Source organism: Protomyctophum bolini (assembly GCF_963924005.1).
Source record: "Protomyctophum bolini genome assembly, chromosome: 5".
NCBI lineage: Eukaryota > Metazoa > Chordata > Actinopteri > Myctophiformes > Myctophidae > Protomyctophum > Protomyctophum bolini.
In genome coordinates, this window is record NC_137866.1 from 13,213,539 (window position 1) to 13,233,412 (window position 19,874).

Below are 19,874 nucleotides of genomic sequence, written 5' to 3' on the forward strand. Positions count from 1 at the left end.
AGGATAGAATGCAACTGAATTTAATTCTAAAACACTACAAAATACATTCATTCTGGCGGAATTAGAATATAATTATTTTATCCAAGTCTATCTTTAATGAATTATTTCTGTATTGTTTCTCTTACATATATATATATATATATATGTGTATATGTATATACATACAACATATATATTCTATGATACCATGCAGTGACTACTATCCAAGTGAGGTGCAATCTAGCACAGAACATACCAACAGGGCAGAATCAGTGTTGTGCTCAAGTTGAGAAACAAAGAGGATACCACGCGACAGAAACTGAGTTATGCTTGCTACTGTGTACATTTCACAGTAGATTAAGCCCATTGTCCCTCAAGCTGGAGAAGCTTGACCATGTAGCATGAATAATGAAAACAACCGCTGGCCCCATTCCGATGAAATATAGTGGCCTCCTGGGCACTGCACTCACTGATCCACTCAAGACTCTGGCTGTAACGCGCCGAGGAGGAGTAGAACAGAGAAAAGCTCAGTCACATCGTTCACGACACGCGTCGACCAAGGCACTTACACGTGTGACTCACACACACCTGCTGGATTTAATGTCACTGTGCCTTGTACTCCAAATGAGAAATCTGTTCCATGCTATAATGATCTGTCTTAAAAATATATAACAGAATGAGCAGACATATAGGCCTATGAAATATAACGTGAGTGTGTGATTATAAAACGAGAACACACCTTTGTGTTTTTTTCTCCTATAGGCCTATACAGCTCTAATATTTGTGTTGAACAAACATAAAAAATGCCATTGACAATGAACGGAGAATTTACATCATATGTGTCTGAGCAAATCAGCAAATGTATGTCGGCGGGAACCCTTGGCCAATAAGTGACCACCATTCTTGATGATGATGTACGATGATGTCCGGTGATTAGAGCGCCCCTCACTTCACACAGGTGTGATTTTTTTACCTCTAAGTCCAGTGATTGGCCGTTCTTCAGCCATGTGTAGGAGGGCTTGGGCTTGCCATTGGCTTTACACTCCCAGTACAGCCTCTCTTCTATGGCCAGTGCTGTGTCCTTCATCGTCTGTATCCACTGAGGTTTGGCTAAAGGGAACACAAATAGATTAGACTCATATGCCTGAGAGAGACGGGTGGATGGACTGACTCCCTCACTGAATGTGTTGGAGCCAATGTGATACTGCCTGAGGAGGGTGTTTGCAGACTGACAGTTTGAATCAATGCAGATCGTAAGAGTCAGGAGGAGCCATTTTCTACTTTAAAGAGTTGCCCACTTGGCAAATAGAGAGGAGTGAATGTAGGGTACCACTTTGTTTTAATTTTTTTATAGAGTTGCATCTCTTAAATGTGTCACCACCCTGTGGCAATTCGAGATTAGCACCAGATGTTACAGTGCGAAGCACCAGGGAGCAGGAAGCTGTGATGATGGATACTAAGCTATCACCCCACCGCCATGGTACTATGCATAATTAGCTTCACCTCTTTCTCAGCCCACTACACAAACAAACCCAAGTTTTTGCCTTTTGCATACGTACAGCAAAAAATTGCAGGGACTTTATGAGAAAATGGTTACAATTGTGTTAACATGAGGATACAGTCACACCGAACTTTGATTCTGCCTATGCGGTGGATTCTGCTAATGCTTTTCAATGGGAATGGAGCATTGTTTTTTTGCCCTTGCACAGCTTTCCGCGTGTTGCGTCGGTACACCTTGGTGTTTATGCGCTCTATGTGCCAATAGGGAAAAAGTCTATTTGAAGCAGATAAATGCTCGAGACAGTTGTTGCTTTCCCCCACTGTCAAATTGGATGAATCTAAGATGGACCGGCCTGGCAACATCAAGACAGAAGGCACTGAAAGGCAAGCTACTCTGTTTTTAGGCTGCTCTGGCTGCACAACCTGCATTTATTAGATAGAGGTCATATTTCCACACTATATGCTTTTGTATTAGAATCTAATTATGGATCCCTATCTGTAGATACTTTATGGAGACATGACATACCCAACTTGGACTAATTAGTGTGCTGGGACCTTAGAGTATATATTAATAGAGACGGCACCGGATTTCTCCTCCCATCCACTTGCAGTAAGTTGCTCAAAAGAGCATGAGGCGATTTCACTCCTCCTTCCGGGTAGGAACAGAGTGCATTCTGGGATTGACACACATGAACGCCCTGGCCGTTGACTATCATTGCATGCGTTCAGCGTTCACGTGCCATCATGAACGTGCGCAATGATAGTCAACGGACCAGCGTGTTCATGTGTTTGGCCCAGCGCTCCAATGCAGCGGCCACTATGTCCATTTCGCCTCAGGGTTTCCTCTGGGTGCCGTCTCTATTCATATATACTCTAAGGCTGGGACAGTTTGGTTCCAACTGCACTTTTTACGTTGAAATAATTTTGGTACCTTCTTTCATAACTTATGGTTTGGGACGGAAGTGTCTGAAGGTTTCCTCATTTTGGAGTATGGTTGCCGAAAAACATTATGGTCGTATGGTCTCACATTGCAGATAAGCTTGATTTAGGCTGCCCTTACACGGTAGTGGTAATTTTGCACAGGTATACAATGGTGTTTGGCAAACCTGCTTTTCGTGACATCGTTGATTGATCCTCCTGGGAGGGGTGGGTTTACTTGTTATTTTATTCCTTGGTCTTTTATTGTTACTTTTACATTGTGTGTGTTGTAAATGTATCTTGTTATTTGCGTTTAGGTTTTTTTTGGCAATGTATCTACAGTACCGGTATGTAGTATATATATGTTAATTTGGCATAATTGCATTGTTTTTGTGATATAATGAATAAAACTTACTGGTGTATTTGATGAATTTATCGTGCCAGCTCTAGTTTTTACCATGCCACACAATCACAAGTGTAACTACCAACATAACAAAATGTTTTAAAACGAGGTACTGTACAAAATCAAATGTGCCCACCCTTTGAAATATCTAGTAGTATCTTAACAATAACACAGGTGCAGTGAGTGTAGTACTGTACAGTAGGTGTTCCACTTCATGGGCATCACAGTACCGTAGAAGGCTATTCGGCCGGTGGCTGTGTTCTTGCCCATCTTGTTTTCAGCCACACACTCATAGCCCCCTGTGTCATCCTGCTGGAAACTGGGAATCTCCAGCACGGCATTTGAGTACTTCATCTTGACTTTGCTGGGGAAAGGAACACCGTTGGCTCTCTTCCAGGTGATCTCTGGGACAGGGCTGGAAGACAGGGGAAGTAAACCTCAGTTGAGTCTTCCTTTAAATTCCCTTTAAAGCTTTACGACCCTGGCTGAAGGAAATAGAGCTCTTCACGGGTCCAAGAAAATGGTCCCGAACCCGAAATGGATCTGTGAAATTTGATCTGATTCCGCCCATTCTGAAAACATTTTCAAATAAGGAAACCAAACCCGGATGGACCCGTGACAATTTTGTCCCTGACGAGTAATCAATGATTATACACTGGCAGTGTTTTCAGTTCAAATCAGCATGGCAGTTAGTGGCAGCTGGTTTCCTAGCAGTATGGTAGCCTACGCTAACCATGCATTGGGTAGCTCTTTTTTGTTCATTTTTTGCACTGCAAGGCTGCAGTAATCTGATCCTAAACCAGCCTAAAACATCGCACAAGTTAAACAGCACTTCCTTGTGTTTCTCTTTCACCAGTGCAGTGCGTCACGGTCACTCCACAGACTACACACACGATCACACAGTAGTACGGTGCTTCTCGGATCCACTCAGGTCTTACACATAATGATAAACAGCCCCTAGTTCCGCGGGATACACGGCTGATTCCGACCCGGTACCGTGTGATTCTGCTAAAACACGGATCCCACCCGTGCGGATCTCGGGTCCTCTGGGGAATTGGTTCCCAACCTTTTTATACTGAAGAACCACCTCAGAAAATATTTGGCTCTCCATGTACCACCATAATAACTGATGTTAAAATACAGGAGCATATACCTGCCCTTTTTGTTTCATTCCTAAGCAAATAATACTGCTGCTCTGACAAAACTGTCTAATCACTAATCAGCACAACTGATGATATTTGTAATGTGATTAATCCGTTCTCAAAATTCAAATGTTCTATTAACGGCTAGGTGTGCTGCTGTCATGCTCATTTCAGCACGGCTGCAGAGCCTATTTCAACCAAGACTTATAGCTTCAAATTGACATATTGGTTGTTCAGTTTGACCCACCAGTTTTGGAAATATGGCTTATAGAGTCATGTCTTGCAGAAAACAGCGAGTTGAGAAAACAAAACAGGCTTGAAAGGTTCACTTCTGTGGTCTCTAACATTACACCTATGTTTAAGCATTTATTTTTACATTTCGATTTCAGCTCTGACACTTATTTCAGACATGCTCTAGTATGTGAAGAGTCTGCCTGTGCTATTAACTCATTTTGGATAAAAAAAGAAAAAAAATGTTTTTCTCCGCTGGTGAAAAGCTGGAGGTTGCGCGATGGCAGGCTCTCAGTCATATCTGGTCACAAATATTTCATAACATTTTTGTCTGTTTTTCCCCTTTTTTGGGCGACTCCTCTGTACCAGTGGTTGGGAACCCCTGCTCTGGGGTATCTTCGGAATCGGGGGTCCGTGAAGAGCTCTATCGGGGTTTGACGCGGCTTTAAACCTATTTGAACTGATTTCAACTATGAATAAAGGGAAAAGTCTTTCTGGAAAGAAGCATGTTTCGGATATGTAAAAGTGACATTACAATACACAATAGAAATCCCAGGATTCATTGACTGGAATGAAAGACAAAGAGAAAGATTGAAAACATGGTTCAAGAAATCCATGCTTACTTCCCGAGGGCGAAACACTCCAGTGTTATGGTTGATCCTTTGGCGGCGGGTACATTGTCTGGGAAATGAACTTCTATTTTCGGCTCATATTCACCCATCACTCCTATCAAGTGCAAGCACAAGTACATGTTCACTCTTCCATTATTCATGACTCACAAGCAGTATGGCTTGCATTATTTACCAAACAATAGCAATAGCATAGTTAAAAAATAACAGAGGCAATAGAAAAGAAGCCACATGAGCCAACATTCTCTCTCGGTGAACTTGAAAGAACTACACCTCTTAAGTGCTTTACAGAGTCGAGAATGATTGCACATAACAGTTCAAAAGACGGAGGCCAGAAACGCAGGGCACTATGTATGGGCAACGTAACGGACGGAGTGCATTATCTCACCACAACGTAAGTGAAAACGGACTATGTCTGGGGCTTTAAATGTGTAGTCACTAGTAGTCACGTATGTGTGAAGTGAACAAATTATTCAAACCACTTCTAGGTAGTATGCTAGATACCGTATCCAATGTATGTAAGTTCAAGTATTATAATATAATTTTTAATAATTTATATCCATATTCTGTGAAACCAGACAGGAATCAGGCTTGGTAGCAGATTCGATATATAAAAAAAATATATTTTTAGAATAGTCGTTATGAGAACATCTTTTCTCAGTGTATCAATTGCTGGTTAATGTTTAATTCATCCAAAAAGGCAATGTGTTATTTTTTAATCATAACAGAAAATAGAGCAATCTATTGGTATGCACAACTGCTGGGTGAATTCACATGAAAGCACAGGGAATGCTTTTGAACAGAGAGAGAATTATGGGCATGCAACGTCAGCATAGAAAACGTACAGGTTGTTTGTTTACTGGCCTAGATCCTGCTGCAAGGATTTATTCACTACCATTAGCAACCTGGGAGTCATGTTAACTTCATCAAATATAGGACGGAAAATACGTTATTATTAAAAAAGAATACCCTCATTAGACGGCTGAATATACTTATTTTAATACATTATGGAAATCCATTTTTAATCTTACCATCTGTCCTGAGGATCAACGATGTAGGTGAACTATGAACTTTGCCCTTTGTGATACTGTTCATCACCACACACGTGTAGTTGCCCACATCAGAGGTCTCCACCTTGGCAATGTACAGGTTTCCCGTCTCCTGGGAGACAAAGCGTCGATTGTCTTGCTGAACAAAGTATGGGTACTCATTGAAGACCCATGCATAAGTAAGGTCTAGAAGGGAGAACGATCAATTAGCAATGACTAGAAATTTTAAATAGAATGTGATTAACCAGTTAAACCCTAGTTGCCCGGAGTCGCCCCGGGGCTCTATACTAGATCCTCTATTATTTCCCTCCACACCAAATCTCTTCAACGAAAATAGTACAAGCTCCAGGTATAACATTGTTTGAATGATTAAATAATATTTTATAAAAATGTATTGTAGATAGTAGAATGCAAAAAGAGTTACTTCACCTCCTGAGTGTGTGGGTGTTCCACAAAGTAACACCACTCCCTGACCTTCTCGCACAGAGACCGCACTTCTGGTGTGGACTCTAAAATGATCCAAGTCTAAAGGAGGGAGGGAGGTGACAAAGGTCATTACATAATCTTATAGAAAATCACACAAGGGAATTGGAATCAAGTAAATGCCTTAGAAGACACTCATACAAGACCATATGATTAGAGGAAATTGTCGTCCACAATTATTTATCATTCTATGAATGATAATTTCATAATGATAATTAAGTGCTGTAATGCTCAAGAGAGATGGAGGGTGTGAGAACATACTGTACATTATTCGAAGTACCCAAGGCTAGGCTACATAAAAGTACAGGGCGTTGTAATATATATAATTATCAACTCAAATACACAGCGTGTTCAATTATCAAATACCTTCATTCAATAAGCTTTTCAATACAGAAAGAAACATTTTCCCTGTCCCTCTGGGACCCATGCCTATGAAAACATATTACTTCCACGAAAACAAGAGCAGTTACAAGCACATTCAAGACCATTTGAAATCACGATGTGTAGTGTATAAACACCTGTACCTGGGGAAATATATCAATATAAAATTGCTTGCTATCGTATATGATGAGACTACTTATCATCTGGGATTTTGGATAAGGATAGAGAAATATTGTGATATGATCGCTTATCGCCTTATTTTATACTTGTCTAATATTAGCGGGAATGTAAAAAAATATAAATTATCGTCCCAATATCGACATTGAGGTATTTGGTCAGAAATAACTGTGATACTTGATTCTGTCCATAACTCCCTGCCCTAACACAACTTACAAGCAAACTGTAGACTTGCTCTCCTGCTGAGAATGGCGCCCACAGTGTTGTAGGCCATACATTGGTACATCCCAGCATCCTGGTACCGGTCCAGGCTCCTTATAATGAGGTTGCCCCCAGACAGACGCCGTCGAAGATCCAGGCCCAGATTTATGAGTGTCCCGTTCAGTGACCATCTGTGAGGGCAAAGACACCATCAGCTGCTGCCAAAACACGCCGTCCATTCCTATCTCACCGACCACCAAGGTTGGCTGACAGGGGGAGGCAAGCTCAAGAACACAACTCTGTTGGAGGAAGGTCTGTGTGGCTTTAGCATTTTATTTGTAACATAATTGTTATTGAAGGAATGTCAGAGGATAAGGTAAACAGCCAATGATAGAAAGAAACCCTTATAGTTTTCAGAAAAAGAAAGAAAAAAGAAAAAACACTCAACCCCGTTCCGTAAAAAGAGTGCAAATAAATAAGAAGCAGGTAAAAACAGGGGGGGGGGGGGGGGGGGGGAGTGATACAGCATGTGATATGCTTGTTGGTAGAATTATACACAGAGTATGCTTAACCCATAGTCATACTGTTCTCAAGGGGCCACCTCGAGCACTCCAGGAGACCGACCACCTATCCAACAGAGGCTGCCACATTTTCAGGAAGACGTGATCTTTTTTTGTCGATTGCATACCGAATTCTCTTCATGTGTAGCACATTGCCCATGAAGGCTCTAATCCACTGCTTGAAACAGACGGCTAGATTCTGATTTCCATTGTTGCAAAATCAAACGTTTGCATTTTAAACGGACAAGTTGCAATTCAGGCTATCTAGGGCTGTCTTTGTACCAACGCTTGTGCACAAAAGATAATTACTACCTGAAGTTAAAAAGGTTCACTTGAAAGAATGCTTCTCTTAGCACCTACTTCTGAAGACGACGGTGAAGTGTCAGCAATGGTTGGGGTGAGTGTGCCAAGGTGGAATAGGAACTGCTTCTGGCAACGACAGCACATCTGCTTTCTCACACAGAGCTCTCTGCTCTGCTTTCTCAAACAGAGCTCTCTGCTCCATCTTTTATCTACACTATAAAGTCCTCCACAGTGTTAATTTAACTCTGAAAGAATACAAACTACAAATGTTACTAAATTCACCTGTTACAGGTCCATTTGGTATTTTGGTTACATTAGTACACTCTCAAAGTTACAAATGCACTTTACTGTTTACTAAAGGGCAACAGGGACAACTTTGTAAAAGCTTTCAGGACTATACTTACTGAATTATTTCTATAACTATACTGAATAATTTCTTAAAGAAAATGTCAAAACCTCTCAACGTTGACAAGTGCTCACTGCCATATTCCACACGTTCTTCCTAAGCTCAAGAGCCCTTGGCAGCGTGGCCTTTTGGGCATGCAAGGTAAATCCTACCATGTACCAACGTCAACTTTGAGAAGCACATGAGGCAGTTAGTGTGTCACTTAAGGAGAGTGAGACTAGGCACATACAGAAGGCTGTAAATATCTCCTGTCGAAACGTATTTCTCTCTTTGATTTATAGGCATTGCATTTAGAACACTCAGAAACCTGTTTCCTGTGTGTGTGTGTGTGTGTGTGTGTGTGCGTGTGTGCGTGCGACGCGCGTGCGTGCGTGCGTGTGTACGTACGTACGTACGTGAGTGAGTGCGTGAGTGAGTGTGTGCATGTGAATGTGTGTTAACTCATAGAATGCTGAAAGCGTTTTTAAACGTTTTATTATAGCCAAGCGCAAGAAGCGCATAACGTTTTTATACGTTTTATGGTCCAAAAAACGTTTTTTTATTGATTACTATAGTTCAACTATATTTGCGCCCGGACAACTCATAATGTAACACCGATCGGCTCTAAAAAGAGTTAAAACCCCCCCCTGCTGAAAAGAGGTGTTGGTCTGAGAAGCGTCTGGCACCGCCTATTGGTTGGTCTATGCGAGGACGTACGACGTATTGGAGACGGCCGTCCGGCATAGACCAACGCAGATGTCAGGGGACCTAAAATGGATGGGACAATGCTCTTGTTTGTGTGAATACACTCGATTCCCCCTCCCCTCCTGTTTCTACATGGTTTCTCCCGAGGGAGAATGGTGGGGGGGGGGGTCTCTTCCTCTTGGATCGCATTGGCAGTTCCCCCCCCACTCCCGAGTCCCCACTGCTTTCAACTGCAAGGCTTGCACTCTGATTCTCGGAACAAGATACAACGCGATTTGCTCTCTGCCCGTATATAAACCTGCAACGATCGGCATTTGATTTCATAACGTAACGTTTGCCAGACACATGTGGAGTTAGTCATGGACAGATTGCACATCATTATCGAGGGCCCGCCATGATACGTTGGTCGCTGATCGCAAGCCGTACTGCTGCTGCGCTGCTCGCATCCAACCATCCAATCCATCCCCCTTTCTCGTTACAACAGGCTATTATAAACTCACCGTCGAGCAGCCTGCCCTGCACCTAATGTGATAAAATGAACGGCAGGACAAAATCGGATCGATTATTATCTGTCTATCAGCAACATACGGGTGTTTGTCTTGCAACGACAGGTGGTGCTTTCTCGTTTTTTTTCTTCCAAATACGTTGACGTGCTGCTTCTGCTGCTGCCGCATCCATCTCGTTGTTTTTCTTGTTTTTTTTCCCAAACATGTCCAGACACAATCCGATCCAGTCTCGCGTCTCACCTTATAGATACGCGAGACTGGATCGATGAGGTTAGTGGTATGTCTGGACATGTTTGGAGCGGCACACGACAATCGACAATAATGTTGATTATGCAAGATCATTTCCTCAAAGCCTAGTTGCCCCCCCCCCCCCCCCCCCGTTACTGCGATTGTTTGTAGCTCGAATCACAGAATGAGTTCAATGAGCGTAGGGAGAGGGCACATATGGGGCTACGATTGAAGAAAGTTTCCAAGTCCGTTTTATGATCAGATAATGTGCATCAAGACTCTCTGCTTTCATAAGAAAAAAACTAATACTGTAATTGCGAATGCAATGAGCACTTACTATGAGACCTAGCAGATCACGTCTGTCTGTCTGTCTGTCTGTCTGTGTGTGTGTGTGTGTGTGTGTGTGTGTGTCTGTCTGTCCCGCTTACTGTATATGTGGACCTGGCCCTTTTGTGCCCATATATGGAGCTGAGTGATTTGTGAGTCATGGTGACATGAGTGTGATGGCGTGGTCCTGCTTTGGGGACTCCTTATATGGTTATGGCTGAGTCATGGTGACATGAGTGTGATGGCGTCTTTTGTGACCATATATGGAGCTGGCGTGGTCCAAGCACTAACTATGACACCCTGCAGATCATGTCTGTAATTTATTCTAATTGTTATTGCAATTTACGATCTGCGTTCGCCTTCCGCGTTCGCGCGTCTTACTCGTAATAATAAAAATCACACCCCTGTGAAGTGAGCAGTGCAATGTTGTGAAGTGAGCAGTGCAACATTGCACTGCTCACTTCACTGGGGTGTGATTTCTATTATTATTACAGTATTAGTATTTTTCTTATGAAAGCAGAGAGTATTCTGTTTCATACGGTATATAGTATGTACATGTCGCTATAGGCCTTATTTTGTGAATATTTAGTTGTTAGGTCCATGCTCTCTAAAATTATCTTTTTCAGAGAACTTTAGAGATGGCATGGGCCTGAATAACTATTATTCACAAAATAAGGCCTATAGCGACATGTACATACTATATACCGTATGAAACAGTCGACTCTCTGCTTTCATAAGAAAAATACTAATACTGTAATAATAATAAAAATCACACCCCTGTGAAGTGAGCAGTGCAATTGCACTGCTCACTTCACAGGGGTGTGATTTTTCTGGGTGGTATTTTTCTTATGAAAGCAGAGAGTCTACTGTTTCATACGGTATATAGTATGTACATGTCGCTATAGGCCTTATTTTGTGAATAATAGTTCTTCGGGTCCATGCCTTCTCTAAAGTTCTCTGGTGGGCGCAAGCTGCATTCAATAGCCAATTAGTGACAAACTGTATATGTGTACAATGTGTACTGTTTTCCTCCTAAAAGTAGACATTCAGGGCTTTCATTCGGTATATGGTTTGTATAGGATATTATTTGTGCTCAATTTTATATCGGTCTTTTGAACTAAAAAAACTGAACTGAAATGTCTGTCAACTTCAGGCCTCCATATCTCTGTTGTTTTTTTTCACAAGCAGCGTGCAGGCAAAAGCAGGTGTTAGAAAAAGGTCAATATCTCCAGAATGGAAGATGGTAGAATCATAATTTTTTTTTTAAATTGAAGTGGACAAGTTGGGCTTTCTTTTTATTTATGCGATTGTGATTCTCGCTATAAGAGGCCCCTCGCTGTGGGCCCCCCAAAAAGTTCAAAAAGCCCATGTTAAGCCTTCAGCACCAGTAAGCCAGGGTCCGCTAGAACCTGTAGCAGTCTATGTGTTAATAGTTTGAGTCAACATTAACACCTCTTTTCGTCCCTCTCTGAAGCATAATTGTTCAACGGTGAACATAGGACATATTGCCAAAATCAAACGTTTGCATTTTAAACGGACAAGTTGCAATTCATGGCAATCTAGGGCTATCTAGGGCTATCTGCAGAACGCCAGTTTTGCTGGAACCTTGCTTACTAACTGTCTGACCACACATAAACCAGATTCTTCTGCAGTAATAGCTTCTTGACCCGGGTAAGGCAAAACCTTGAACAGCAACTAAATTACGTTTCCTGTTGACAAAGAGTGAAAAGAAACTAATACTGCATTGCGCCCAACGTCCAATGTGGAAAAAGCAGGGTAGTGTGTATAACACATGTCTTTTCTACCATTATGCTGCAACACTCACATGGTGATGGGAATTCCATCTACTGAGTGAGTGACAGGGCTGGCAGAGGGAGGGAAACGAGAGGAGAGGACAGAGCAGCTAGTGTAAGCCCATTTACACTTCAAGAGAGGAGCCGGAGAGGTGCCGAGGGCATGCGGAGCCCAGCACAGCCAGCTTGAAAAGATGCCGCGCTAGACATGCTCATCTTGGCTTTAATCAGTGCACGGAAATACCTTGTCTTAGCTGCGATAATGAATGTACGCACACCGCACCGCTATTATTCAGCACGTCTGCGCTGGCCGCGCCGAAGCAATTCCACCACTGAACACAAAAGATGCTTCTAATCAATGGCTGTTAGCGTTAGGCCAGTCTCTAGCAACAGAGGCTGGTTTCATAGTGTTTTATAAGAGCCAACAGTCATTAAGATGCTACACATGTGTCACTTCAGATACTATCTGGCGAGACAAGAGACAGATTGGCAGTATGTGAGTCAATATGAATCACTGAAGCCATAATGAAGCTCAACGCTTAGTATTCCTACTTGCACTTTATCCTAATTTCATGGGAAATTAATAAAGGAGACAGCCTAAGTCCATGCTTATTACACATACAGAACATAATCTGGGAATTCATAAGCCACTAATCAAATGAATGTGATCTGTAAGATGAGGAGAAAGCTGTAAAATCAGCCACCAAAAGTGTCTATTGTGAATGAGGACCATTCACTGTAGATAATTATAACATAAAACATAGCTAGCTCCAGTATATCATTTATAGATTTATATCTTTAACTTAGACAATATTTGAAAGACCAACTGCAGCAATTATTTCTTATTATTATAAATCTGACAAAACCAACGTGTAAAAGGTCATAGCATAATATTCGCTATACATTATCTGTCCCAGGCTCCGAGACTTTCACTCTGTAAGCACTTTAATACCATGGTCCACGACGTGTAGGGAAATGGAGCCAGAATGTAATCCTTACATACCTGTACTGAGGGAGCGGGGTCCCCTTAGCATCACAGGTCAGAGTTGCCTCCTCCTCTATCGCATCAATTGGGATGAACAAGTCCCCCGGTTCCATCCTCCATCTTGGACCATGGTACGATCCACTATCCAGACATTCTGTCAGAAGTACACAGTAAAGTCCAAATGGGCCCAGTGTTCAAATGGGCCCAATATCGTTGCATGACAAAGCATACATTTACCTTAAAGTAATCCCCACCAGTCAATGAGCGTGACATTCTGCTGTTGGTTAGTATAGGGATGTCTCAGCGGCCCTCTGATGAGTTAATTCAACTTGTCTAGTTGGTTCATTATATAGTACTACTCCATACCCGTTCGGGGATATGAGCACCCAAAGTATTGGTAGTACTACTGTACAAAATGTCCTGTCCTCTGAAAGAATGATTTTCTATCCAATCACAGCGCAGAATGGCACACCTTCTCCAATCACAGCAAAGAATGAAACACCAGCTTCCAACCAATCACAGGAAGCAATCTCTAGAATTACGGTATTAGTAAAGACATGGACTTAATAACACGATAAATGGCAAATGCTTCTCCAGGCAAAACTCAGAAATGGATTGAACCCTTATTGTGAGTGGAAGTCAATATGGAGAGTTGTGCCTCTAAAAACTCATGTAGCACCCCATCAATTGCATGGTGACACAATTTTCATCTCTTTAGACATTGCAGGATTGTAAACGTCCTTCCTTGCGCAAAAGAATCATTACACATATAGAAAGACGTTTTACCTGCCAGACAGTCGATGATTGATAACAGTAGAATCTGTTTCCATGGCAACGTCATCTTTGGCAGCCAAGGGCAAATGAGACTCTCATCCAATAAGCTCTGAAATGACACTCTGGTTCTCTGAAACAGGCCAGGGAGCTTGACCTGTTGGAACAAGAATTGCGTTGGAAATACCAAAGTCAGCAAGCTCATGTGTATCATAGTAGGCTGGATGATAAAAAAAGTATAATCCTCTTAGTAATCAATCACATGGAGTAGGGCTGGGTGATATAAAGTATGGACATGACAAAATCAAATATTACAATATTTTTTTATCAAATACCTTGGTATTGATAGTGTGACAAATGACGACACTCTAATATCGTATTGCGACAAATCCACATTTTCTAAAATTGCAAATCTACAACGCATTTTGATACAATGTTGTGGGCTGGCAAATGGCGGGTGGCAACGGCTTCTTGCTTGGAAACCGGCAGGTTCCTGGTTTGAGGCCCAGCTTGATCCCCATCTCCTTCTGGGTTACTGCCGAAGTGTCCTTACAGGCCCGGGTGGACTGCAGTGAAATTGTAAAGTATTGCAATCCAATTCAAGTGAGATTTGTGTTTAGTTATTGTATATTTAGTTGTATTATTATTAAACATTGAGAGCTTCTGCTCTGCTGTCTGCACTGCAGACAGTGCCTGCTGTGTTGTGGGGTAGCTGTGGAAAGCCTGATCCAGTCTGAAGCCTGCCTACTGTCTGTGTCAGGCATTTTCCCACTACACCCGCTTTGAATGTTATCAACCGATAATTACCACGACCAGTAGGTTACTTATCACTCGAAATGAATGTGATCGACTGAGCCAGCAGGCTCGCCTGGAGCCTACTGCATGTACACTGGCTGCAATTAGGAAACACGGAAGTGAAATTACTGCCGCCGAAGCAAAAACATCATGACACTGACTTACATGGCCGGTTAAGACTGATATGAGCTTAGAGGACTTACATGGCCAGTTAAGACTGATATGAGGTTAGAGGACTTGCTTGGATAGTTAAGGCTGAGGTTAGCCACGTCAGACAATTCCGTGTTTCCTAATCGCAGCCAGATGGCTCCAGGCGAGCCTGCTGGCTCGATTGCATTTGAGTGATAAGTAACCTACTGGTGATTATTATTGGTTGATTTTCATATGAATCCGTTGTATTTTACACACGCACGCACACGCACACACACACACACACACACACACACACACACACACACACACACACACACAACCACCTTTTTATTATTTCGATTTTATTATCAGCACACATTGTGAAAAAAGGTATTTTGCTGTATGGCTGCATTCATTCAGCACCATGGACAGCGACTAGTCTCTGCCTGCCTGCCTCTCTCTCTCTCTTTTTGAGGGGGCTGCCGCACGGCACCGAGGAGATCCCTGAAATGTAGTCTAGCCCAGAGGCCCCTAGTACTACTGTAAATCCGGCACTGTGTCCTTGCAAGACACTGAACCCATAACTTTTCCCGATGAGCAGGTTGGTGCCGTGCATGATTTCATCTAACCTGACTCTGCCAGATTGCGGCATGCAGTATTGAGTTCAACCCTCTTCCTGCATGCATCTGGGCTCTCTCAAGCAGAAGCGATGAACCGGAAGCAGCGGGACAAACATTTGATATCTCCATAATAATTTCGTGTTGTGGTCTTGTTAGGTTGTGTTTACTTGCGCTGTGGTACAGCTTCAATATGTCATAAGTCTCGTGCTGATCCCGCCTCTAGCGGCCGCATACAGCCGCATATCGCTCCAACCAGAATTGGTTCGGAGTGCATCGTCTCTGCCCGAGAGACCAGACTCTCCCTTCTGGCAGAATGCAAATGTTGTCCAGCAGGGGGAGTGGTTCCACCAGGCTAGGTTTCATCTGCCATCGGTGTGAATAAATGTAATGCACATTGTAAAGGAGTGGTTCCACGGCACGGACACCCCATCTGAAAATATTTTGTGATAGGGAAGATTTGTGTTTCATAGACATTTCACATTTTTCACATTTTGTTTAGTTTGTAGATCAGCTATTTTTTATGTATGCATAGGCTTATAGTGGTTAATCTGCTTTCAAGTTTCAATGCTGTGCAGGTTGGTGCCTTGCATGATTTCCTCCACCATCAAAGTATGAATGTGTTTAATGAGTGGAATGTAAGGCCCAAACCACACCGCAACTCCTTGCAACAAAACAAACGACACCAATGGAACTCCTTGCAACATGCCATTGGGAATAATTGGGTTGCAAGGAGTTGCATGTTGCAAGGAGTTGCATGGCGACCCTCTGGTGTGGTTAGGGCTTAATGCACAATCTATGTAAAGGAAAGGACAAAATAAAGCCTAAGTTATTAAAACCAGGAAAAGAGAACACTGTCATATCACAATATCCAAAATCCTAGATCTGATCTTGTCTCATATATAACGTTATTAATATAATATTGATATTATACCACAATTTATTTACAGTACCATGCCAGTTCCTCCTACCTTATAGTCTAAGAGAGGGATTCCCAAAGTGGGGTGCATGCATGCAAGAAGATAAATCTAATGGTGGTTTAATGCATGTATAATAATAGTTATTCTTTTTTATTTATTATCATTAAACCACCAAATAGGATTTTTTAAAGTGAAAGCATGCAATTAAAACATGTTCTCTGTAAACTTTGGTAAAAGTTGAAGAAATAACATTTTAACAACTTAATGTACCGAAAATGCACTTCAGCTGCAATTTCAGTCATTTTAATTATTTTCTTTAATTTAATGGGACTCCATCTTATCTCATGATGGCCCTCTGCCAGTGACCCTGTGCATAATTATGTCCCTGTCCTCTCCTCACCCGGGAACAGAGTGGCATCATCGCTATTCAAAAGTGACGTTTTTAAAGCACAATAAAGCACATTTCACTTTGTTGCTGATGTGCTATACAAAAGAATCAGACAGTTTCCTAATCCTTGCCTTGTGTAAAACTTTGCTGTGCACATTTCTGTGCTCTCTTGAATATTTATTTAGATGTGTTGCGATTATTTGTGCATGTGTGATGCCTTCAATGTGGTTATTCTACATACTTATATTTTTTTCGGGATTAATAAAATATCTCTATCTATCTATCTATATATATATATATATATAGGCTACTTTTGTTAAGTGCATCATCCCAGATGGGATGTAGAAGGGGTGGAATGCCTAAAGTCTGGGAACCTGGTCTAAGAAAGTCCAAAGAGGGTCTGTGTGTTAAAGCCACTCAGTAGCCTAGAGAAAAGACACCCAGTCTGAGGGTGATATCTGAGGCATAATGGGACGAGGCCCGTGCCAATCTATTAGGGGAAGTGAACAGCACCCAGGCTCAGCCGATCCTTCACTTGGACGGAGTCACCCTCTGTCCGCCTAGGGAAGGCTTGGACCTGGAGAATTGGGTGCTGTCCAATCAATTAGAGTCACCCATAGCAGCATGTGTCTCCTCACATGCTGGGGCGAGTCAAGGCAGCCTGATGAGAAAGCCATTCCATCCACACAGGTCCAAAATCAAGGGCAAATGCTTGTCTGCTTAGAGCATGTGTTCCAAATTGCGACGCTCCATCCAAGGAGATGGGCTGAGTTACTGAATAATTATATAACTTGTGAAATATTAGTGTGCACACACAACAGGTGCACTCAGAAGGCAGGTGTGCAGTCATCCAGACATAGTTGTACACATACTTTGGTGGCTGGTAATGTGTGCAGAAACAGGCGTGTGGAGAGGACAGACAGACAGACAGACACACACACACACACACACACACACACACACACACACACACACACACACACACACACACACACACACACACACACACACACACACACACACACACACACACACACACACACACACACACACACACACACACTTATTTTAAACCCTGGTGTGTGGCTCATTTGTGGACTAATCCTATAGGCCTAGTCTAGTTCAGAGTATTTCTTATGGATGTGAAAATTGTTTGCCGTGATTGTTGGATGCCAGATGATGAGACACGTGGTGTCTAAGCCAGGATTTGATTCCTTTCCAGCCTTTCATGTTTGCCGGGTCTTTTTTTTCCTCCTCCTTGCTCTCCAAAATTGGATTTGCATGGCTCTCCTCAAGAACACTCCTGCACGCCACACCTCAGTGATAGCCCCCATATAGTCTGAGAACTGCCGGCACACCAGGAGGAGTAGGGATTGGTGCATGTTTGTGGAAGGTACAGTAGGCATTACACTGGTGGTGTCAGTTCTGTGATGTTGTAGTATGCATTTCTAATGGAGATTTGTCAGGGAATGCACCGTTTAGCAAGGTGATGCTGATGCCACAAGAACCTTGTAATGCAGGCCTAATAAATCATTTATCATGTGAGCGAGTCATCACTAACTGGGATGCAGGTACAAATGTGTACATTAAAGCATATACTGTCAATGGCAGACCACAGAGGCATCCAATGTTTGCATCCACGCAACATACCGGTACACAAAAACACATCCCTGCACGGCGCACAGACACACGCACGCACGCACACACACACACACACACACACACACACACACACACACACACACACACACACACACACACACACACACACACACACACACACACACACACACACACACACACACACACACACACACACACACACACACACACCTCTTAGTGGTGAATGGTGATTATTATGAAGAAAGACTGTGAGAAAGCTTTTAGGATGAATCATTCTCGAGCAATAAATGAGTGTATGCATTTCTACTTACAAAGTAATGGAAAGACTGTCATAAAAACAGCACCACACTCATCCAGTATCCAAGTAACATGCTGCCTCAACAGAATGGCCTGCTAAGAGTGGGGGTGGAGTCGGTGGACTTAGTGTTCTGGAGCTGCATTCTTCACAAACATTATTTTAATTAACATGGTGACATGGAGGTAGCCTATACAATAATTAGTCCCTGCATGCTGCAAAGCAGGATGTGTTCGTCCATGCTGCAAAGCAGAACGTGTGTGTGTGTGTGTGTGTGGGGGGGGGGCTTTAGCCTCTCAAGAGATACTATCTGATAAGTGTACACACACACACACACACACACACACACACACACACACACACCCCTCCTCCCTCATACAGGCTTGATCAAAGCTTTGAATAGAAAGACATCCATGGAGTCTTGGACGTCTATGCCGAGTTATTTCTGAACACGCAATTTACACCTGCATGATGATATGCATGCCCATTGCCCACCTCAGGTCGTACTGTCCCCCGGCTGCGGTTAATGGCCAACACATTTCAAAAGGTGAGAAGTGAAGCTGGTTAGACTAGACTGGGGATTCGTGGGAATTATTCTGTAGTACCACATAGGACGATTTAAGAGACAACAGTCGTATGAGGGTTGGTAATGGTATACTGTGTATATTAGGCAGGTAAATAGGATACTGCGTTTTTTATATTGCTTTAAGTCTTAAGAAGAAGAATAGAATAGCATGCATGCACCCATTCTTGAACCACAACACCGCCTCCAATCTACAAAAGCCATGTTTCTTCTGTCAATACACAGCCCTTGAAAATAGGCTACAATGATGCATGCGTGTGGAGGAATTGATTGCAGCTGGGGGGGCATGCTGCGTCTCACGTTGTCCAAGCCTAAAAAAAACAGGAATTCTACTAGCAAAAAAAAGGGACATACTGTATCTATGCAATGTAGAGACCGCATTGTGGTGGCATATAATACCAGATGGTGGTTATCAATTCATAAACATATATTCTAGCACGTAAACACTATTGCATGCATAATTTATCATCATTTTCGTCTGTATCTATTAAAGCACGTCCACTAAGCGCGCTCATAGGGGTAGCTGGTTTTTTTTCTTACCTTCCTCGCCTTATCTTGAAATATCTTGAGACCAGCAGCAGAAAGAAAATGCTGTTCTCATAAAACACTCGAGTGAAATATTCTCCATGGAAACCGCCTTTTTGCGTAATTTGGTCAAAACCACAAATACGTTCATACAGGTGAAATTGAGCCGACGGCCAGTTAGAAATAATAGGCAGCGGAGGACGGATATGTGCACGCGTTTCATATCGCTTCCCTCTCCCGTCCAAAAAAAACAACACCCACGCAGTTTGCTCGTGGATCACATTTGAAATATCCCCGGCATCGCGCTCGACACTGCCCCGTGTTTACGCTCTCAAACCAC

The 19,874-nt window shown here is 42.6% G+C and overlaps 1 protein-coding gene across 1 annotated transcript in view; it reads right to left on the reverse strand.

The window, feature by feature from the left end:
* The window catches only part of LOC308315196 (contactin-3-like), a 56,355-nt gene extending 36,685 nt beyond the window's left edge, over positions 1-19,670 (reverse strand). The window contains exons 1-9 of the mRNA XM_080763052.1: positions 19,550-19,670; positions 13,672-13,813; positions 12,904-13,039; positions 7,109-7,284; positions 6,281-6,376; positions 5,834-6,037; positions 4,797-4,899; positions 3,031-3,215; positions 953-1,089 (exon numbers count right to left, since the gene is read on the reverse strand). Coding sequence (XP_080619178.1) covers positions 953-1,089; positions 3,031-3,215; positions 4,797-4,899; positions 5,834-6,037; positions 6,281-6,376; positions 7,109-7,284; positions 12,904-13,039; positions 13,672-13,726 — 1,092 coding nt within the window. The 5' untranslated portion in view covers positions 13,727-13,813; positions 19,550-19,670. The remainder of the gene's footprint in view (positions 1-952; positions 1,090-3,030; positions 3,216-4,796; positions 4,900-5,833; positions 6,038-6,280; positions 6,377-7,108; positions 7,285-12,903; positions 13,040-13,671; positions 13,814-19,549) is intronic.
* Positions 19,671-19,874: the final 204 nt, after the last annotated feature.